Here is a 24,168-nt window from a genome sequence, read left to right as displayed (position 1 = left end):
TTTTATTTCAACCTTCAATGGAAAAATAAGATGGTAACTTAAAGACATTAACTGCTCCAATCTGACGTTTCTTACAGTTCCAGTGAACAAGGACAACTTTCTGTCTACAGTGGAGTAAGAGCAGATCTCTACCAGGCAGCCAAGTGTAGCTCCCAGTCATGGGAGAACCAGAGTGAAATATGGGGGAAGGAAGGCAGGACAAATGCAGTCTAGGAGAATAAGTATAAGATTTCCACCCTCAACCTTAATTCTCCAGAGTAAAATCTTTTCTTATGAAATCAAACTTTTAAAATAAATTGGAAGCACAAGCAATGAAGCCTACCTCCCCACTGGTGATGGAAGCTTTCCACATTCCGAGGTTCTCACACCACCAATCTGTCCTTGCCAGGTGCAGCTGAAGGTCTGTGCGTTCTTTCTCTGTTAGAATTATTTCCTCCTTCAACTTGGAAACAATCTGCCACAGGGAATACATCCTGGGAGTTATAAAGCTATTTAAAATGCTATATAATTTTTAAAAAGTAGCAGGGCACAAAATCAACACACACAAAAATCAGTTGCATTTCTATACACTAATAACAGATAATCCAAAAAGGAAATAAAGAAAACAATTTCATTACAATACTTATAAAAATAATAAAATATATAGGATGAACTTAAGCAAGAAGGTGAAATACTTTTACAATAAAAACTACAGAACATTGATGAAAGAAATTAAATATAAACAAATGGAAAGATAGCCCATGTTCATGGATTGGAAGACTAAGCTAAGATGCAATATTACCCAAAGTGATCTACAGATGCAATGCAATCCCTGTCTAAATCTCAATGTTTTGTGTGGGTGTTTTTTTTTTGCACAAACAGAAAAATCCATCCTATAATTCATGTAGAATCTCAAGGGAGACTGAATAGAACAAACAACCTGGGAAGAGAAGAACAAAAATGGAAAACTCCCACTTCCTAATTTCAACACCTATGACAAAAGTACCCTAATCAAAACAATTTGGTACTGAAATAAAAACAGACATATAGACCAAAAGAATAGAAAAGAAAGCAAAGAAGTAAACCTTCACTTGTATGGTCACATGATATTTGACAAGGGTGCCAAGACCATTCAATGGGAAAAAGACAACCTTTTCAACAAATGGTGCTGAAAAAAATGGGATATCACATGCAAAACAATGAAGTTAGACCCTTACCTAACACCACATACTACAATTAACTCAGCATGGATCAAAGATCTAAACATGAAGCTAAAACTATAAAATTCTTAGAAGAAAACATGGAGGAAAGCTTCATAACATTTAATTGGCAATAATTTCTTGGCTATGACACCAAAGGCACAGGCAACAAACAAAAAATATAGAAAAATTAGACTTCATAAAAATTTTACACTTTTGGGCAAAGAACACTATTAACACAGTAAAAAGACAGTCAACAGAATGGAAGAATATATTTGCAAATCGCATATCTGACAGGGGATTAATATCCAGAACAAAGAGAGAACTCCTAAAACTCAACAACAAATAAACAACCTGATTCAAAAATGGGCAAAGGACTTGAATAAACATTTCTCCAAAGAAGATATATGAATGGCCAAAAAGTACCTGAAAAGATACTCAACATCACTAATCATTAGGGAAATGCAAAACAAAACCCAGAGAACCAGAGTGAGATACCATCTCACACCCATTAGGGAATGTTATTATTAAAAACATGCACACACACACACACCCAACAGAAAATAACAAGTATTGGTCAGGATACAGAGAAATCAGAATCCTATGTATACTGATAAGATAAAATGGTGCAGCTACTGTGGAACAGTAAGGAGATTCCTCAAAAAATTAAAAAGCAAAATTAACATATATCCCAGCAATTTCAGCTCTGGGTAAACACCCAAAAGAACTGGAATGAAAGGATCTCAAAGAGATATTTGTACACCCATGATTATGGCAGCGTTAGTCACAATAGCCCAAAGTGGAAGCAAACAAAGACGGATGGATAAACAAAACACTGTATACACATACAATGAAATATTATTTAGCTTTAAAAAGGCAGGAAGTTCAGGCACATAGTAATATATGAATGAACCTTGAAGACATTATGCTAAATGAAACAAGCCAGTCGCAAAAGGAAGAATACTGTATGATTCCACGGACGTGAGGTACTTGCACTCGTTAAATCCATAACAGACAGAGAGCACAATGGTGGTGGCCAAAGGCGGGAAAGCAGTGATGGGGAGTTAGTGTTCAGTGGGTACAGTGTTGCAATTTTGCAAGAGGAAGCGAGTTCTGAAGATGGATGTGGTGACAGTTTCACAGCACGTGAGTGTATTCACACTAACCTGTACATTTTAAAATGGTTAAGATGGTAAAATTTAAAGTCCTGCTTATTTTATTACAATTTTAAAAAAATAAACAATTTTTTAAAAAATTGTTATGTTTACCATCTCCTTGGATCTCTTTTATGAGAAAATGTATAGGGTGATAGAACTGCAGTTTGAGGCCAGCAGCTTTGCCCCCAAACCCTCCTCAACATGCAGTCTACCCCTTCCTTCCTCAGAAACCCCCAGGAAGCCTCCCGCCGGGCCATCGCCCGCATTTGCCACCGGTAAGGGCTGGGACTATCTGCCTCATTGTCATCGGACTATGTTTTGGGTCCACAACTGGCATGTTTGCTCCCTAAGAGCAGGTGGTAGATTCTATATTTCATTGATTCTTCACAGTGACCATCATTCACTTACTCGTCACTTAGGTCTCCCAGCACAGGTGCAGAAAGTGCCAGAGATCAGTTTAGCCGACCAAACGGTGTTGGTGGCCTCCAAACAGGCATGAACCCCAGGCAAAGGCCACACCGCCTCCTGGGTGTGACAAATGCCAATGAGTGAGATGCTGTTCACATTTTTAAACTTACTAATTCTGTTTCCTTTTAGCAAGATAATTTTTTTCTTGCATAATTTGGTGAGGTTCTCTATATTTTACTTGCAGCATTTATAAGAAAATTTAAAAAAGGTAAAGATTGTCCTTGAGCAGTTAATTCACTTGCAGAAACAACCTTGGTTCAAGGGAAAGCTTTGCCCCTCCCCCAAAGGTACTGCAGGCAAGCCAGTCCAGGGAACACTTATTCACAGATGATGGTGGGGAAAGAAACGCAAGTCATACAAGAGTAAAAACAAGTACTTTCCTAATTCTTACTAGAAGCAAAACAGTAACAACAACAACAGAACTTAAAATAAAATTCTTTTTAAAGAAAACGTGGCACCTCTCAGCCTAAACTGAAAACTACTATTTATCAAATTTAAAAAATGGAAACTTTCAAAGACAACCTTGAAAGCGAAAGAGTTACCTTCTTGTCAGGTTTTGGTGCATTTTGAATAGAATTTAGAGCTTGCCTTTTATATTCAAGTTTCTCGTTTAGTTCTCGTAGTTTGTTTACAGCAAAACTGGCTTGTTCATTAATCCGACTGGTGCCTTCATCCACAGCTTCCTCACCAGCCTCATCCCCCAGGCCCTGGAGGAGGAAGTCACATAACCACTGTGTCATACAAAGATGGACTATTCCGTAATTCTTACCTTTTAGATAGGCACCACATCATCACAATGCACTGCCCAAGGAATCAGCTCCACTAAGGAAAAAATCTATAGTAGAAAGTCCAGAAGCAGACTGCCTTTTCTCAGTAAAGTGAAAAATTAAAGTATTTGGAACCAAAGTAATTGGTGTTCAGAATCGCAATGAGAAAAAAACAAAACAAGGAAACATCTCATATCCTAGGGAAAGGAAAATGATTCCACACCATTATTTCCCAAATGGTTCACCCAAGGGGATATGCATGGAACAAGGGGAGGCAACAGAGTTGTCTTCCCAGCTCTACCACAATGTCCTGTCTCTCATCTTTGACAAAGACACAGGTTTGGATTCCTTTTGGTGTCCTAAGAATATTATGGAAAAACTCATGCAAGTCTCTTTAAAATAAAATTTCCAGATTCCTACTAGCAAAAGTACTTTCTGTATAGACTCTGTTCAGTCCTTCTCTTGAAGATGTATTTTATAAATCATACGTAGATTACTTACTAGTAAAATGGTTAGCATTTGAAAGTGACTTAAGGTTCACAAAGAACTATGTAACTTGGAAACATCTGGCGAGATTCCTAAAGGGCCTGTTACTTAGATTCACGAGCAGCAACATCAGGACCCTGAAAAGAACTGCTGAGAACTATCTTCGGGTTTGTTTACTCCTTAACTTTCTTCCAGAGTTTTTTCTTCTAACTATTTTGAATTGTAACAAACAGTGTATTAATTTTTTTTCAAAGAAAAATAAATATTACCTTATTTTTGCTGAAAACAGCAAACCAAGCTGTTTTCATTTCTGTAGTTTCTTTCTAATCCTGTCCATAAGTATATCTATTATGACATAATTTTACACCTGTACACACTTGAGTGGGTATTCTGCCTTTTTCACATAACATATTTTGAGGCTATTACAGTCTTCAAAATTATAATTTATGTAGCATGGTACTTTATGAATTGAAATTTAACTGAGGCAGATGCTACCGCTGCTCCTCTACGAGTTGATTTTGCACTTTAGCTCTCCCAGGTGTATTAAGTTAAACTTCATTGTGTATAAACTTTTTTCTCATTTTTAGCTATGTTCTAGGATAAACTTGTAGATAAATTTGATTATTAAAACAAAGAGTAGGAACTATCAAAACATCAGTAATATATAATACCCCCCTTTGAATCTTAGGTGAAGTTGGACATTTTTTTATGTTTTGTTTACTATTACTTTTCTTATCAAGTGTCAGTTAAAATCCTTGTTCAATTTATCTGTTGGGTATTAATGTTTTTATTAATTTGAATAACCTCATTTGCATATTAACCATTTTAACTTTTAGGTAGAGCGATAACATAGTAAAACAAACTGGCCTGCCCTAGCCAGTTTGGCTCAGTGGACAGAGTGTTGGTCGTGGACTGAAGGGTCACAGGTTTGATTCTGGTCAAGGGCAAGTACCTTGGTTGCAGGATCAATTCCTGGTCCTGGTCAGGGTGTGAGGGAGTCAACCAACTTATGTGTCTCTTTTACATCAATGTTTCTCTCTCTCCGTCTCTCCCACTCCCTTGAAAAATATTCTTAGGTGAGGATTAACAAACAAACAACCAAAAAACCAAACTGGCCTGTCTTAAAAAGAAAATGCAATGAGTAATGAGTTTTGTACCAAAGAGCTTAGTGGTTTTGTATACCGAAAATGTAAACAACCAAGTAACAAAACTTTTTTTTTTAAAGCCTGGCCCGGCAGGTATGGCTCAGTGGTTGAGCATCCACCCGCGACCCAGGAGGTCACGGTTCATAGGTGGACATTTGGTCAGGGCACATGCCCGGGTTGCAGTCTCGATACCCAGTAGTAGGGGGCATATAGGAGGCAGCCGATCAATGATTCTCTCTCATTGATGTTTCTATCTCTTTCTCCCTCTCCATTCTTCTCTCTGAAATCAATAAAAACATATTTCTTTAAAAAAAAACCTGAGTGAATGAATTTAACAACAGTTCAGAGACGCCAGATTCTAATATTATCAAGCTCAAGTACTTGATCCTCAGGGCTTGAGATACAGTGAACTGGGCAGAAAGAATCCAAGATAAATGATAATCTTTCTATGTAAGAAGACTCTAAAACACATTTTTTTTCTTTGTACCTTCACAAAACTTAAGACTCACTGATAGCAAAAGTCATTGATAGTGAATGGATAGCCTCTGGGGCTGTCCAGAGCGACCTGGTACACTAACAGGAATCAGACTTCAGGTATGGAGAGCAAGGATCCTTCCAGAACATCTTCATTTCACCTGATTTTCTTAACTCCAAAATATTTCCCATGACTCCTCTTACATTCTCTGCCTCTCCTTATTTTTCCCCATCCTTTGTCTCAAACGGCCCACTTCACAGATTTCCAGGAGTCAAACCAGGGTGTGTCTCAGGCAGGCATAAGGCAGGGAGGCCTCTGACACAATGTTGGAAAATGGTAGCCAGTTGGTCAGAAGGACAAAGAAAGACATGTGCAACATGATAATTCAACTTCAAGTTCTACTGAAATTCCTATATGTTAAAGGATGGAGGTGCACCCCAAATTTGCCTTATACAATAAGTGCTCACCTAATCATATTCAAAGTTTACGCACTGAGAGGAAGCAGGAAGTTGAATGGGACTCACCGCTTCATCCTTGTTAGAAGTCAACTGTGAGGCAGGTGTTTCTTCCTCTTGCATCGTCATTTTCTCATAGAGGTCACTGACAATAAACGAAGGGTAATACCTGTCCTTCAGGACCTCGTAAACGTCTCCCTGGATTTTGAAGAACACTTCAATACCTTTATTTCCTACAAGACACTGCTGGATCTCTTTGTAAAGGGATTTTTCCACCGATATTTCTTTGCTCTCCACAAAGAAATTCTGGTAAATTTCACCAACTAACTGTGGGATTTCATTCTGAAAAGACAGGAAGAGAATGAGGAAGGTAAGAAATATCACCTCTGAGAATTCTTCTCTTCTGCCTCTCTGTGCTTTAAAGGGGGAAGGGCGACACTGAGAACGCACACTGGTAGCCAGGGTGGGCCCAAGGCTTCGTGTACATTCAGGGCCAAAGGGTAAGTGTGAGCCACTGAACACAACAGCCGGGTCCTTAAAATGAACACTTCATGTTGAACAGTTAACAGGTGGCATTCAATTCCAGCAGCACTCATGTACAGTAAAAGTGAGTAATTTAATGTATACAGTGCTCTCTGTGCTTCTTTTAATAAGCCGCACAAAATATATGTATATATATTATACATGTTGTTAAGTATATGTATAGATATAGCCATGCATATATATTTCATATTCTTGAATTTAATTCTTAAATATATATTGAGAAATTGTTAAGTACAAAACATAATGTTTATTGTTGGGCTTTTCACTGTAACCAAAATTTTTTTCTGTGTTCCTTAAGTCAATCATATTTTAAATTTTAAATAAAATAAAAGCACAATCAATAGTATAAAATATGCACATTATATTAAAAATAACAAGGTTATAAGGTTGAGTTGTAGGTGACAAGACCAAATTTATTATAACAGCAATGTGGGTATGCACATGCCGTTATATAATGTGTCAAAAAGGAAGTACCTGAAACTAAATTCACTATTTTGGTACTTTTATAAATCTTTTTTTCCCTTTGACTACACATTCAAAAGCAACTTTTGTTTAAAAAAAAAAAAAAAAAAAAAAGCTAATTTTTATTTACCATTATGAGCAAAACATCATGCCAATATTATATTGGTTAAAATGTTCTTTTCATGAATTCTCTCTTATAGTTTCACTGAGAAACACAGACACACTGCCTAGCATACAAGTTTTTATCAGCTAGTGATTAATATTCCTTAGTCTAAAAATACCACCTTATTAGCATTCTTTAAATATTCCACAGACTCCCAAAAGCCAATCAGAGCTCTCTTGTCCATTCTTTCCATGTACATTCGGAAGTGCTCTCGGTAGAAAGCATTGGCCAAGATGTCTTCAAATTGAAGAATCTATTAAGAGAATTTAAGAAAAAGCTCTTAAAAGCAAAATTTTAAATATCAGTTTGCTTTAACTTCCAATGGATTAATTTCTACATTCGGGGGGGAAAATGCCTCACTGTTTTAAGGTCATAGTCAATGTAATACAGTACTTCTCTCACCCTCTTAAATTTTAAATGGTAAAAGTTTACTGAATATTCAAAATGCACATATTCAATAAATACCAATTTTCTATTAATCATTCACTCATTCAGCACAAAATCTATTTGGCATCAACTCTGTTATCAGGCATACTTCTAGGAAATGAAATAGACATAACCTTGCCCTATTGGATGTACTGCTGAAAGCAATAGATGCCAATAATAGAAAAATTCAAGAGAAATGTATTTAAGACCAGGAAGCCAGAGTGTAATAATTTGGTATTTTTGCTTTCCATCCTATTTTTATATAGCTGAGCAAATCTACAAATTATTTTATATTTTGCCCTTTTTGTTTAGAGTATCACATTCAATTACAAATATTTTATAAGTATCATTTAATTAATCCATAATATTCTATTGTATGGATATACCAAATTACCTTTATTATTCTGCATGCTTACAGTAAAAGAAAAAGCACTAGTTGAAGACTCCGTGGGAATGATCATAAGCATGGACTGCTGTGATATGAGAAAGCAGATGACCTTCATTATAATTCATAACTCAATGAACTAGGAGAAATGCCCCAAATTAATTTAGAAGGAATTTAAGTCTCATATTCTTGGTTCTTAATGAGATTTTTTAAATGGCATCTAAGTATAACTCAAATACAATGAAAATAAAACATTTTAAGATTCTTAATATTGTGATAATATTTTCAGAAATGTTACCAAGTGCATGTGGTCAATGAACATTCAACTCTTCTGCGACAGTAAGCCTCAATCTGTTCTGTGGGAAAGGGACCTTTTTTTCTAACAACTTCCGGTACCTAATTAAAGAAGATGGCCATGCCTTGCTACAGACCACTAATAACAAGTTCCCATAAATATTCCAGACCATTAGTGTTTAGTTGGTGTCCTCACTCTGGAGACTGTAGCATGTAGCTTTACTCTACGTAAACCGTGCTGGTGAAGCATTCTGAAGTACCAATCCTGACTGCCCATGCTCCTGAGGTCAGAAGAAACCCACACCGCCTGTGGCTACGCCGCCTGTGGCTACGGAGGACAGGTCACTCAGAGACCCACTGAGTGTTAATATAGGGAGGAGTTGAGCAGGAAGGACATTCCACCAATTCTAAGGAATCCTTCCCAGCATAAGTTCACTCAGATCAAATGATTCCCCAGTTGGATAAAATTCATATTTGCAAAGTTAAGTCCAAAAAATCTAAACTATTCCATTGTTAGATTTAATTCTTTCTGTGTTCGGTCCCCACAGTGCAAATATGCCCACACAAACCAGGGTAAGTCTATCTCAAGCAGGATTACTAAAACACCTGATATGCCTTCTCTCTGCGGAGATGAACCAAGTTCTCTACTCCCATTTGTTTTTCCTTCTCTGGAGGCCCACAGGAGCACTTCACTGTGGGACACCGGCACTGCCTACGTTTGCGTCTGACTCTGCCACCTCCTAGGCCCATGAGCTGTTACTCCACCACTCTGAGCCTCAGCTGCTTCTTCTGTGGAATGAGGACAGTACCGCCCACTTTATGGGTGGCTGTGAGACTTACAACAGCTGCTGTGTATCACAACAGACAACAAAAACTAATCAGAAAAAGCCTGAACCAGCATTTTGGCTGAGACAGACAAAACAATGATGGGTGGCAAAAAACAAGGTAGTCAAGAGGTCGCTTTCTAGGTGAGTAAGCATGGATGAAAGAATTAGGTCAGTGGGGTCGAGAGGTTACAAATGCACCAGGAAACTCCTGTGTGTGATAAAGATGCTGGCTATCTTCATTGTGATGATAACTTCATGAATACATACATATGTCAAAATTTCTTTGTATACACTTTAAATAAAAGTGTATGTCATTATATCTTAATAAAGCTGTTTTAAAAAATGAGTATTTCATTAAGCCTTGATAATAGAATTGCAGATAAACAATGTACAAAATGTTTAGAATAAGGACATTGGAGTACTCTTCTATCTATAGATTGCTGGATTTGATTTACCAAAATATTATTAAGGAATTTTCTATTTTCTATTCGGGTCATGATGGATATTGGTTACTAGTTTGGGTTTTGTTTTGTTTTTCCTTGTAATGTTTTTCTCCTCCACTTATTAAACAGGTGTTGTTAAAATTGATTTTATCTCTGCCTTAAAATGGTTAACAGAATCCCCTAGTGAAATAATGAGCCTGAAGTTTCCTCTGTGGGAAGGTTTTAAATTATGCTCCTCCAGGATTGTGGGAGGGAAAAAGGAGGGTGGGAAAACACACACAGGCATGCGCACACACATACATCCACCCCATGCCTACCTATCATTCCCATTACCATTCCCGGAAGTCAATGACACCAGGTAATACAGCTCGTCACTCATAAAAGCAAACATGTGAGTCTAGATTCTGGAACATTTGCCTTAAATTAAATACCAGAAAGTTACAAGACTGTATCTCTGATTCCACCAGCGTTCATAACAAACATGAAATGGTCAAACAAGAAACTGAAAGTTCTACCTTCTGGCTTTGCGGCCCCTCCCCCTCCTCCAAGGCCCCATCCTCTTGCTGGTCGTAGTCGGGACCCCCCAGCATCCTGATTCTCTTCTCGCACTGCTTCTTCGCCACCGTCAGTTGGTTAATGTACCTTTTCATATTCCTGGCCCTCAGGAGGTCAGCTTTCATCGCAGCAGTTTCTTTACCTTGAATGGGAGGGGTGGACAGGGCCCAGTCAGAGCACGGGGTGAAAGAGGGAACGCAACGGCTCCGAACCAGGTTACTGTCAGGTGCGGGGCATTTTGAACAACAGTGGGTACTGAAGAATAGGGTGGGATGGGACGGAATAGGATAGAATTCATGCTAAACATACGCATACTCTCAATAGAAATACCATTAATTTTTAACCATGTCCCTGACAAATCTTACTCAGTGTAAACCATGTTACAAACCTCCTCTGTCAACACTATACTCACAAACCAAACCGCTCCGCATGTTTGCATGGAAATACAGTTAACCCCTGACCAACGCGGTTCCACCTGCACGGGTCTACTCCCAGGTGGATGTTTACAATGGTTTCATTAATTTTTAAAAATGACTAAGCATTGAGCACTACCTTGTGGAAAATGGCCTGCTTTGCCTACACAATCTGAAGCAGGGTTTGGGGTGGGGGGAAGGCTTTTGTTAGTCTTGCGTGTTTTTTCACGGGACAGAAGTGAGCGGGTTTCAACGCTGATGAGAAAGGACCACTAGGCGGGGAGGAGGGGTGTCAGGCGGGGGAGGGAACCCAGGAGGCAGGTGCGGAGCCTGGCTGTGGGGAAGCCGCCTCCTCCACTGCACAACCGGAATGGATGTGACACCAGCCATCGGGAATGGATGTGACACCAGCGATCGGGAGTGACGGCCGAAGCTGAAGCAGCTCCCCCACGTGGATTCTGTTTTCTTGAAGGAGAGAGTGAGGTTGCCTGCTTAGAGGGAGGTGGGTGAGAGTGAGGGTCAGAGGGCTGCAGGAGTAGGGAAGTGAAATTCGCGGTGGAGAGCAGAGAGCAGGCTCACTTCCGAAACCCCTGAGATTGCTGGGCAATGCCCGGCCTTGGTGACCCACACACACAGGTGCTCCCTAGCCGGGCAGCGCACACCGGAGGCGAGTCCTCATGTCCTTGGCTTAGACTGGAACTACCCCAATAAAAGAAGGGGGTCTGGAGAGTAAGAAACGTTTTATTTCTCGCCTGGAGCCCTCCAATTCCCCAGGGTGATCATTCCCTCTCATGTCCACTTAGTTTCTACAAATGCTTAAAACAGGACCCCGGCAGGCCAAACAGAGTAACTGAAAATATTCAGACAAGCACCACAACACGTGTTATCTTTCAGAAGCAGCTTTTCCAGGGCTTAGCACAGGGCCACCGCAGACGGCAGGGCACTAGAGGGCCTGCAGGAGGGCCTGGCAGATATTACAGACGCTTCCCCACATGGCGCTCAGATCTTTCATTGGACGTCCACATGGTTTCTCAGCGCGTCCTGTGCTTGGCTGACAGCGAGGCCCCTACTGAAGAACTCAGGAATGCAGCTTTCATCTCAACAGGAACACTAGTAGCGCAGAGCCTCCGGTGGGAAGATCAGGGTGAAAACTGTCTACCCCCAGATTAGTCTATGCAAACTAGGAAGCGCTGTGTGTGCCTCTAAAGAACTAGATGCTTGGAAGAGCTAATTTTTCAGGGGGAAAAATTATTTTTAAACATATATCCTTAAAAATCAAAATTGTGTGCATAGCATTTAAATTACCCTAAGATTGGGGATAAAAAATACTTTTCACAAAACAAACCTAGAACATATTTTAATTTGGGGTGAAAAGAGGCTAATAAAGAGACATACTAGTAGATGGAAGAAACTGAACACACTTACCGACAATCAAATTCTTCTCCTCCTAGGAAAGCTGTAACAGCCTTTTTCAAATACAAAAACTAGAAGCAGATTCCAAAGAAAAGGGAGAATAAAAAAGAATAAACCTTCCTCTAAACCCAGCTGCAGGGCAGAGAATATTCTGGTTTTCTACTTGAACGATACCTTCTGTTTGTTAAAGAGCAATCCTATGCCATTGGCTGGGCACAAGCTTGTTCCTAACAAATGTAAATGCAGCCTGTTGCTTACAAAAATCCTGTTTATTTTTGCCTCAGAAAATTAAAGCCAAGTTCAGGGCTAAATGGCTAACATGGCCTCGTGTAGCCCATGTGCCTGTCATGCAAAAATCCTTTTGATACAAATGAATACATATCTTTGTAACCTGAAAACCCATTTAGCCAAGAAATAGTCAAGTCAAGAAATGTATAGACAAGTGGGTATGTGGTGACCAGTGTGGCCCAGCTGGCTCAAGACAGATTCATATGGCTATTTCTCTGTAAGGCCTTACGTTACATGGCGCAATGTGAAAAAACCATCAACCATACAACATTGAATCTAGCTTTTAAAAGAAGGCCAAGACGATACGCAGTGGCAGGTGAAACTGGATGGCAGTGGCTCTCTAAATTGGTGCCAAGATGAACACACAAGTGATGTAATATTCTAAAGCTATCTCTACATATAAAAACCTAAGCAACTGTTCAACCATCCATGACATGCACTGACCACCAGGGGGCAGACACTCAATGCACAGGCATGGAAACATGGAACAGACTGATGAATCTCAGAGGGAAGGGGGGAGGGTGGAGGGTAGGAAGAGATTAATCAAAGATCTTATATGCATACTAGAGGCCCGGTGCATGGATTCGTGCACTGGTGGGGTCCCTCAACCTAACTTGTGTAGATCAGGCCAAAACCGGCTCTCCGACATCCCCGAGGGGTCCCGGATTGCGAGAGGGTGCAGGCCAGGCCGAGGGACCCCACGGGTGCACGAATCTGTGCACCAGGCTTCTAGTTAATTATAAATGTTTATTGTTTTTTTCTCCTAGATTGTCTAGATTCTACTGAGGTCAAAGCAAAAGGAAATGGATTCATTTGGGTTCATTTGCTGCAAAGGACACTTGAATTAGACATTAGGGAACCCTTTTATAGACATTGGCTATAAGGACATCCCAGCAGACCTGTGACCAACACCATAGAGCTGCCTGTTGTAGCACCTTCTACCCATGATGCAGTTCTTCCTTAAGCAAGTGGAAGGCTTGCAGAGAGACAAAAACACCAGGGCACAAGTGTTAGGTACTATCTCTAATGAGGCAAAGGAGGGTGAAGTAACTTACAATGCAAACCAGCGACTCCAGAAATAGCACAAGTATAAGTGGATGGAAATGCCACCCCTATATTTTTCAGGTATTAAAAAATGTCAATCGCAAAATATTTCTCTTTTCTTATAACACCGCTCAAATTCCAAGGCATACCCTAACAACAGCACCTCCTTGGGCTGGGCGCTGACACAGCAGGTTTCTCAACCCCAGGCAGTACTGCCGACCTTTGGGGCTGGTTAACTGTTGTAGGGCTGACCTGTGCACTGCAGGATGTGTAGCAGCATCCCTGGCCTCTACCACTAGGTGCCAGTAGCATCCTCTCTCCCAGATGTGACAACCAACAATGTCTCCAAACCCTGTCAAATGTCCCAGGACCCCTAATATAGTATTTCACACCACCGAGAAGCACTAATAGGGCTGCAAACCCCTGTGGTATGGAAGGACACCGGCCACACACTTGCCCTTCCCGACTCCTCAGGACGCAGGGTCCGCTCACACCCCAGGCAATCAGTAAGGACGTAGGGGACTTCCTCCCTACAGGAGCCTCCACTCCTCGCCTGTATCCATGCTGACAGGTGAACAAGCCTTTGAAACAAACCCCCTTGAGAGGAGGGCGCAGGGCCCAGGTGTGTATTGACTTAGGCACCGGTTCAGTTTCCAGATGAGAAACGGTGCTTGACCTCTTGGCAGCAATTCTCAGTAGTTAACTTATCGCCGCACACTTCTTCAAAGTTACCTGAAGATCACCTCCAAGGCCGGCCAGGAAGGAAAAGAGACTTCCCTTGCTTCTCAACTTGAGGCCGGTAGGTTCTTTTTCTTTTCTTTCTTTTTTTTTTAAGAACAAAGCGGGTTCTTACCACACCAAACACTTGAAATTTCCTAAGTGTCCCTGCACGTCTATGGAAAGTACACTTGAGGAATAAGGAGAAAGGACAGCAGGAGCGGATGGCGGAACCACTCACATTATGATGGAAAAAACCACAGGGCGCCAGCCCTGCACGGCGGGCCAGGGGCCTGACAGCACACCTTCCATTCCTTCCTTCAACTGTATCTAGCACTGCCTCTGGTCAAGGCCCTCCGACATGTTTGCAATACACTTTCCCACACATTCAATTACCAGGGGAGCCCTGCTCCCAAATGAGAACAAGCTGAACAGATCTGACATATACGCTCCGAGCACAGATCTGGCCCATATAACCTGTCAGTTTTGAGCATGGCTCTCATGACATCTACCTGGGTGAATGAGCAGTGTAGTGGGAGGAGTCCAGGACTGAAAATCGGGAGACCTGGGTTCAAGATCCAGATCTATGTGGCCTAACTGGTAGCTTCTAGTCACACAGTACAGTGCTGAACATCTCTGGGCCTGAGCTTCATCTGTATAAATGCAGGTGTTAGAATCTGTGATCACTGAAGCTTTCCTGGGGGGGACAGAGTTGACAGTAGAGTTGCTATAAAATTACGAGACTATAGAGAGTTTAACAGAAGTGCCCCGAGTCCCCATAGGGAGAGAATGAGGGGCAAAGGACAGTGGAAGGGACATGAGGTACTGGAGGCGGCAGTTCTCACAGTGCGAGGGCCAGACAGGGAGAGACGCTGGTGATGGTGAGGGCCCCTATAGCAGTGGCAGAGAACCAGCCTGCGGTGTTTTATAAGGTTAGGTCATTCATAAATTAGAAACACAGCTGGTTGAAGCCAAGGTTGCAGGTTCAATTCCTGGTCAGGGCACATGCAAGAATCAACCAGTGAATGAATACATAAATGGGTAGAACAAGTCAATGTTTCTCTCTCTCTCAAATCAATAAATAAAAATTTTAAAAACTAAATTAGGAACTATTTGTTTCGAATTATTGCAATGGCAGAAAGTCAGATCACATCAAAGCATCAGAAAGGACCCTGAGGCAATGAGCTCCCTTCGTTCAGGCAAGGACGCCTTTAAATTCCAAATCAAATAATGACGCTACATATTATCTTTATAAAATAATTCCTGATGGAAAGCACTACGGTTCTTATTAACTAGTAACTGTGTGTGTATATATATAAAATTATAAATATACACCTTTGATATATTCCAAAGTTCTTCTACAGCCCTACTATAGTCAATTCCAACACTGTTTACGTATACTCTAAAGGAAAAAAGATGCACAATTTTGCCAAAGCCTCCGCATCCATCCTCCCCCACGTACTTCCAAGGGGGTACTATTTATAGCAGCAGTCTCCAGCAGCCCCAAACCACATCATGTCCCTTGCTGTAGTCGGCTGGATAAACATGACTCTGAATCACCTTAACTATTCTTGATAACATTTCGGGATTCAGAAGAGCAGAAAAGACAGTTTTGAAGGAGCTGAAATACGGGGCTTATTCATAGCACAATGCAGGGAAAATCTAGCATATGTCCCTTTATCACTAGAACTCCTACACCTGGCCAGTGTTTTAGTCCATTCAGGAGACTATAGCCAAACCCCACAGACTGGGGAGCTGTCACCAGAAATGTATTTCTCACAGGCCTGGAGGCTGGGAATGCGAGATGAGGGTGCCAGCGTGTGCGGGTTCTGGAGAGGGATCCCCTGGAAGTGCTTGCAGATGGCCACCTTCTGGCTGTGTCTGCAACATGTGGAGAAGTTAGGTCCCTCTGGGGACTCTTACTGTAAGAGGGCACTAACCCCACCCACCAGGGCTCCACCCCATGACGTCAGCACCTCCCAAAAGCCTCGCCTCCTACTACCATCATGTTTGGATGTTAGAATTTCAACACATGACCTTTGGGAAAACACAAACCTTCAGACCATAGCAGCCAGTTACTATAACAGACCATTTCTCAGCGATGCTGGCTGTTTTAATCATAAATAAAGAGCGAGAGAGTGGTACTGAAGCGCAAACCTGAACACATCAATGGCTCTGCATCAGAGTGTGGTTCCTGGGCGAGCGGCACCAGCATCGCTGGGGGACGGGGAGTGACGCACACTCTCGGGGCGCTCAGGTCCACAGAGGGGTGCAGGCTGGGTGGGCCCCGCAGTGTGCATTTTAACCAGCCCTCCAGGAGACTCTGGTGCACGCTATGTTTGAGAACCACGGCTCTACAGGGTTAAGTCCAAACACGTTAGGAGAGCCTTTCAAGCCTCATCTCTCCATCACACGCCAACCCGCAGCTCCGTGTCTCACCTGACACCACCCAAGCACAGGAGGCTGTTCCTCAACTGCCTTCATCTGTGCACAGGTACCCACCACCCACATCCCCCGGACCAGCCCAGAGGGAACACGAGCCGCTCAACCCTTCCGAGTCAACTCCATTCCTCTCCAGGGAAAGCCTTTCGCCACCTCTGTTCAGGTGCCACTACTGAACCCTGAACACGCCACTCGCACTGCATCACCAAACGGCACTGTGATTTATGTGCGTCTGCCGTCTCCTCACCGGACTGTGATCTCCTGAAGCCGGGACAGTGTTACTCACTGCACAGCTGTGCCTCACAGAGTGGCCGTGTTTGCCTGATGACTGAAGACCTACTTCTGGTGACTCAGATATCTTCCAGAGCACATTCCCCACCGCCCCGAGGATCCTAAGAGGCCTCAAGTGCTCCTGCCATTCCATTCGCTCTCTCCGTAAGTCACTCCGGCCATGCGACTTTTCTTTTTCCTCCGTGCACCCCGGCTGCTCCTCCCGCCTCCTGTTCTTTGCACATTCTGTTTCTTCTTCTCCTTGGGATGCTACCCTAGTCCCTATTTCACTCTGCCTAGATAAGCCCTACTTCTCCTTTGCATTTTATCTCAAATGTCTCTTCTCTGATCACAACCCCACCTCCTCTGATCCTGGGTAGATGAGAGCACCTGAGTACATGACAGATAACGACAGAATGAGTCAGAGAAGGCATGAGCAAGGGCGACTCCAAGGAGGTTCCTGATGTGCATGGATGGATGGGGAGGCCCTTCACAGAGACAAGAAACTACAGAAGATGACGAGTTATGTGGGACTTTGATGCGGACATTCTCTCTTGGCAGCAGAGTGAGCTGGCCACTTCCTCAAGGCCTCAGAGGGGACACAGTCAGGAAATTCCTCCCAGCCTGCTATATGGCATTTCTTTAAGTCCTCAAAGTATTTTCAGTTACATAGAATGTCTTAATCATCAATGATTATGATTGAAAAAGACATGCCAGAAACATCTTTAATGCAGCAACAAAACGGTATTTATAGCATATACACCACAGTCATAAGTGAAGTTCCCGTCTCCAGGCTAAAACCTAAATATTCTCAGGAGGTTCCATCTGTTCATTCTTTTTCTTAAACCTCTTCAGTTTCTTAGTCACAGAGAATGTGGAAATAAGGAGAAACATTGGAAATGACACTCCTTAGAACAGTACACACGCATCACCATGTGGTCACTGAGATGCGAATGATCATGGCCCGCCCTGTCTGCCAGGTTTCAGGAAAGCGACGCAGACAGGTGGGGCTTGTGGGAAGAGGTTAACATGCAGGCTGAGGCTCTTTTGTCTGATGATATTTTCAGTCTTTAAAATGAAAAGATTTCCAAAAGCAACTCAACAATTATGTTTTGTGGAGCCTTTAATGCTAAAATTCAAATGTTCCTTAATGATTTCTACAGGGGGAAAACACACATGTTTACCTGGAAATAAATTAAAGATCAATTTAAGCAGCAATGAAACATAATGGCTAGCTGGACCAGTTTATAGATATTCAACTAAAAAGACAATGGGGAGTGCCAAATTTGATCTTTTTTTTATAAAAAGTATGTACACAAATTTTAATAACTCATCAGTGAGGCAGCAGGTGGTATTATGAATCAGGGAAGTCACATCAGACCATTAATACATTGTTCTCCTCTAACAGCGGGGAACAGAGCATCAGCTTTGCAAAGATACTGGACTCGGAGACAGGAGAAATCAAAGATCATTAACTCTTATCTCTAAACTAGAGGCCCGGTGCACGAAAATTCGTGCACTGGTGGGGGAGTTCCCTCAGCCTGTCCTGCCCCCTTTCATAGTCTAGGAGCCCTCAGGGGATGTCCTACTGATGGCTTAGGACCGAAGTCTGGCCTCCCTCTGTGGGAGGTGACCGGGAGGATCAAGGGAAGGCGCTGCCCCCATCACCCCACTGCTGCTGCCAAAGCCAGCCACCGGGGCTGCTAACACTCAGACCTCGCTTCTTAGCACTGGCCCACCCCCTGCCCACTTGTGTGTGTGTGTGGGGGGGTGATTTGGGGCCAGGTCGGCTGGGGGAGGGGCTGTGGGAGGTTGAGGCACCTTGGTCACACCCCTTCCAGCCTCTGTGGAGGCTCCGGGACAGCGGGCTGCCCTGCCTCTCCTAGCACCGCTGCGGAAAAGGGAGCCGTGCGGTATGGGTGGGACTGGCCAGTGCCCACCGGCCCCACCCACTTCTCCCTTGCCACCAGCCCTCACAGCTGCTGTGACTTTGTCTGGAAGGACGTCTGGAAGATGTCTAGTCTAATTAGCATATTACCCTTTTATTAGTATAGATTGGCAACTTCCAAGTTTTTCTCTTCAGGGTTGCGCTCTCTCCACAGCTGAATCCCAGCTGAGAAATGCCAAACAGGCACTTCTCCATCCTCTGTGGTGGCAAATCCAGAGGCCCAATCCAGTGAGTCCTCTCCCCCTGAAGCAGCCCCCACTTCTCTGACTCTCAGGGTATTCGCTTCCTGGTGAGAAACCCTTTATGATCACCTGGAGCACTCAATCTAGACTGAAAGCCGGAGTCTAGAGAAATGAAAGGACTGTCCGGGTTTCACAGGGATGCTAGCAGGGGAAGCTCACGTGAGCCAAGGTCTCCTAACTCCTATGCTAGCACTTTTGCTTCTACACCCCAAACTTCATCTCGCCAGCCTGCAGCAATGGGGCAGGACAGAAGCAGCTGCAGACTAGAAATTACAAGCTCAGACTCCTGAACTGCACTTCTCTGGGAGCCACTTCCTCTTCTGTGAAGTCAGCACTGTACTGCCCTCATCTGACTCTTCCCCACATCAATCATTCACCACAGAGACTATTTCTCCTTCATAATCTTTCTTATCAGGCCCTTCCTTTTCGCTACCATATCCAAGTCCTAGGCTGCAATGCCTCACTCTGAGCACCGCACCACCTCCTAGTTTAGTACTCCATGAATGCAGTTTTGTTTGTTCACTACTGGGTCATAATCACCTTGTTAGTATTCAGGAAATATTTCTGAATGAACACGTTTGCCCCATCTTCTTTACTGGGCTAAGGTGAAGAATTAGTGCCTCTCCATAGTCTAGACCAGGGGTCCTCAAACTTTTTAAACAGGGGGCCAGTTCACTGTCCCTCAGACCATTGGAGGGCCGGACTATAGTTTAAAAAAAAAAAAATGAACAAATTCCTATGCACACTGCACATATCTTATTTTGAAGTAAAAAAACAAAACGGGAACAAATACAATATTTGTATTTGCATGTGGCCCGCGGGCCGTAGTTTGAGGACCCCTGGTCTAGACCAGCGGTTCTCAACCTGTGGTACGACCCCTTTGGGGGTCGAACGACCCTTTCACAAGGGTCACCTAATACCATCGGAAAACTCATATATAATTACATATTGTTTTTGTGATTAATCACTGTGCTTTAATTATGTTCAATTTGTAACAATGAAATCGGGGGTCACAACATGAACTGTATTAAAGGGTCGCGGCATTAGGAAGGTTGAGAACCACTGGTCTAGACCTTCATTTCCTTTTCACACCGCTCCCACCTTCTGCCAGTGACTCAGAGACAAGGAAAAGTCTGTAGCCCCAGCTCCCTTTGGCCTCCGCGTGGTGATTAGGAACTGGAGTGCGCGTTTCTCAGATCTGGCCTGCTCTTCCTTGCGCTTCTGGCGCCCTGCTCTCCGGCAAGGACCTGGGTGCACCTGGAGACGGACGGCTGTGTAAAGTCTAGCTGACGAGATGGCAGTGTCTGCTGCCTCTCAGCCACGAACCAAACCTGCTCTGCATTCAGACAGTAAACGTCCGTCAGCCTCGTGGATGAGAAGGGACTAGGCCAGCACCAGGCAAACTACAAGGCAGAGAGCCATCGCCACACCTCAGTTACTCCTCAGTACCATGCCTGGGCAACGACCTTGTCACTTTAAACAAAACAAACAGGGAAAATAAAAACAACATAAAACCCATTTCTTTAAAAGTCTACAAGAGTAGAAGGGGGACAGCAGGTATTCCCAATTCAAACGCTTAACTAAAGAGAAGGTTAAGTAACTTATGAAGCAGCAACTCACTGGTGTCATTTAAATGATCAAGATTATGTTTCAAGACAGAAATATGAATAAACATTAACGATTAAATTTTACTGTGTGAAAAAAAGGATGAAGTCACGTTTAGTTTAAAAACAGAACAAAATCACTATCTATCCCATAATTTTAATCTTTTAAGAATTATGACTACAGATGAATAAATTTATAAAGGAACTCAGAAATACCAAGGTTCCTGTTAGGATTAGATTACATTTACTTTCGCTATTGCTGCTACACTATTATTGTAAGAAGTTAAACTATTTAAATGTCAGCCAGAGGAATGCTGGTACCTGACAAAGCTCTGAGTGGAGGGTGCAGACCAGGGACAGGCCTGCAGCTTATGTGACTGAAGAAAACAAACCCGTGCTTACCCTTCTGCCTCTTCAGCTGCGGAAAGCTGCTAATGGTCGTTGCCTGGATTATTTCCACTACAATTTGATACCTGGTTTAAAAGAGAGAGAAAGAACAGGTTGAATAGGAAGAAAATAGCATTCTCGGGGATACTTTTAAACCATGTCTGTACTAATCACACATGACACAGTGTGAGTCCTGCCCATGTATCATCAAAACCATCCAACAGGGACTGGCACCTACGCCAGGCCGGGTGCGATGCCGCGAGCTCGCGTCTCTGAGACCCCGACGTCAGAATGACGAACTTGCTCCCCCACCCAGAGAGAAACTTGAGGTGATACTCCACATCTCCCGCATTGGTGACCGATCCTGTTGATTCTACCTCCTGCACCCGCACTGTCCAATAACGTGGGCATGAGCCACAGGTGGCTACTTAGATTAATTAAACAAAAAATCGAGTTCCTTGGTTGCATTAGCCACATCTCACGTGCTCCAGGGGCACGTGGGGCTTGCATATTGGACAGTCTACGGCCATTTCCATCGCTGCAGCAAGATCTACACTGGACGACGCTGCCCACACACTTCACTCACAGATGTCCTCTGCCCTCCAGCCCCACTGCCACTCTGAGTGGCTGCCCTCACTGCTTCTCACTGGGAAGAGGACGCAGGCCAACAGGGGAGAGCACCTGCAGTGGGACCACGTGTCAACACTGTTTCCGCTCCCCAGGTCATTCTAATGCGCAGAAGAAGCTGACAACACCAGGCAGGTGTATGTGCCTAAGAACACCTTTTCTCAGGAAAAATACAAGCTTACTTTTAAGTGTTGAGGACACCCCTAGAGTTGTGTCTATGGTGAGCATATTCAGGTGGGCTTTCTGAACTCAAGTTCTAGGGTTATTCTGTGGGTCCTATCATTCCCTCTGCTCTTAGCAATAGCCTCTCACCCAGCCCACCGTCCTTTCCTCCGTGCTCTGCACCTCGGCGTCAGCAGGATGGTGCCATGCAGCCCTCCTCAAACGAGATCACTTTCCAGGCTTTTGCTCATGCCGTTTCCTTCTGGAAACATCTCCCTACTTGTCCACCTATCCAGATCTTACACCTAGTCCTTCTTCTCTCAAATCTTCCCCACCCTCCCTACCCCCCCAATTCACATGAGTATTTCTCTTCTCTGAAGTCCTAACTTACGTCTGCTCTATAACAGTACCTATTTAGGTATTATTTTATATTGCCGATTTACAGAGTCACATTTTCACAAACAGTGCTGTGATGAAGAAAATGGGAGTGCCCAGTCCTTTTCACTTCTGGGCCTAATACTTCTTTAAAAAATGGTAATGCATCTGAGCCTAAGACAAATTGTGGCTTTGTGCGTAATAAAGATATGCTACCTTTTTTCTCTCCAACTTTATCATGAGCCTCTGCAGATGAATTGTGTGCTATATTCTCCTACAGGACCAAGCCTGGAGCTAAACATATGGTAAGCACTCGGTCAATAGTGGTGAGTGCTGTGGACTCAAATGTTTGTGTTCCCCTCAGATTCATGTGTTGAATCCTAATCTCCAATGAAATGATATTTGGAGTTGGAACCTCTGGGAGGCAATGAGGTCATGAGGGTGGTGTCCTCATAAATGAGATGAGTGCCCTTATAAGAGACCCCAGAGAGCTCACTTTCCACCAAGTGAGACCACAGTGAGAAGACCACCATCTATAAACCAGAAAGTGGGCCCTCCCCGGACTCCCAATCTGCCGGCCCCTTGATCTTAGACTTCCCAGCTTCCAGATCTCTGAGAAATAAATACTCCTTGCTTAAGCCACTCACTCTATGGTATTTTTGCTATAGCAGTCTAAACTGACTAAAACAATGAGCTAAATTAATAAGGGTTAGCATCTGTAACACTAACAGGTACACATAGAATTCTGAACAATCTGTGCTTTTGATGTTCTTAGTGATTCATGCTCTGGAACAAACGAGCCATCAATGGTACTAAAAAATACACACGATCTGAGGAAAGAGTTAATTTTTTAAAATGAATCCATAACATTAAGAGGCCTGGTGCATGAAATTCGTGCACTGGGGGGTGTCCCTCAGTCTGGTCTGAGCCCACTCGCAGTCCGGGACCCCTTGGGGGATGTCCACCTGCTAGACATCCCTCTTGCAGTCCGGGAACCCTCACTCCTTACCGCCCACCTGCTTGTTGCTCTTTACCACTTGGCTCGCTGCTCCTTAGCGCTGCCGTGGAGGCAGCGAGGCTCCCGCCACCACTGCTGCACTCGCCAGCCATGAGCCCAGCTTCTGGCTGAGCAGTGACCCTCACCCTGGGGAGCGCACTGACCACCAGGGGAGAGCTCCTGTGTTGAGCATCTGCAACCCTGGTGGTCAGTGTGCATCACAGCGACCGGTCGTTCAGGTTGTTCTGCTGTAACAGTCACTTAGGCTTTTATTATAGATACCAGCTAACATGTAAGGATTCCTCTCATTAGGTACCAGGTACCTGTTTAGATACTTTCATTTACATTATGTCATTTAACCCTCATAATCCGGTGCTGTAATTATCCTGGCATATCCCTCCCCTTAGCTGTTGAAATATTATTTGACCTTCAACACTCAGTCCAGGGCCATTCCTCTCTGAAGCCTCTTAGATTCCTGTCTTCTACAGGATAAAATATTTGCTCCTACCCACTTCTTTAGCTCTTCACTCTCTACTTCTGGCCTTAATATCTTGCTTTATATTTAACTATTTATACCCACGTGGATCTCTATGCTGGACTATTAGCATCTTGCTGGCAGGTGAAAGAATTCAAGGATACACAACCAATTCATCTTTATACTCACCAGACCCTCGCACACAGTGCTTTGGCGTTTGAACATGGTTAATGAACTTGCAGAATTTACTTTCACTTGATACCAAAAGACAAAATAGGAAATGAGTGACTTTCTCATTCTCAACAAAGTTATTTAAACTACTGTTAACTGTTCAGAACAGTTCTGGAATTATTAGAACTGGTTTCAAGCCAAATTAAAAAACAGTCTCTTTATTTCATTAGGCACATCTTACACATATTTTTAAAAAATATATTACTTTAGAGCCATCTTGGGCATACACGCTGGAATGTCCTACCAATGTCAAAGGCTGGACAAATCCTAGTCTCAGGTGTACAGTATGGTAAATGGTTTAAAA

General features: G+C 43.2%; 1 protein-coding gene across 5 annotated transcripts in view; it reads right to left on the bottom strand.

The window, feature by feature from the left end:
• Window positions 1-24,168, bottom strand: part of SNX25 (sorting nexin 25) — a 93,239-nt gene that overhangs the window by 21,209 nt on the left and 47,862 nt on the right. For 4 of the 5 annotated variants that reach the window (XR_004966100.1, XM_036299882.1, XM_036299884.1 and 1 more), the window contains 6 exons: window positions 21,013-21,083; window positions 10,190-10,371; window positions 7,421-7,552; window positions 6,201-6,473; window positions 3,346-3,510; window positions 323-454 (listed from right to left, as the gene is read on the bottom strand). Coding sequence is in view for 4 of the 5 variants with exons in the window: in XM_036299882.1 (XP_036155775.1) it covers window positions 323-454; window positions 3,346-3,510; window positions 6,201-6,473; window positions 7,421-7,552; window positions 10,190-10,371; window positions 21,013-21,083 (955 nt within the window). In the remaining variant the exon portion in view is untranslated. The remainder of the gene's footprint in view (window positions 1-322; window positions 455-3,345; window positions 3,511-6,200; window positions 6,474-7,420; window positions 7,553-10,189; window positions 10,372-21,012; window positions 21,084-24,168) is intronic. The other variant, XM_036299883.1, reaches the window with a different exon arrangement.

The sequence above is a fragment of the Myotis myotis genome, unplaced genomic scaffold, assembly GCF_014108235.1.
Source record: "Myotis myotis isolate mMyoMyo1 unplaced genomic scaffold, mMyoMyo1.p scaffold_m19_p_3, whole genome shotgun sequence".
In the NCBI taxonomy this organism is placed as follows: domain Eukaryota; kingdom Metazoa; phylum Chordata; class Mammalia; order Chiroptera; family Vespertilionidae; genus Myotis; species Myotis myotis.
Note: the sequence above shows the minus strand (reverse complement) of the source record. Positions and strands in the feature narration are given on the sequence as shown.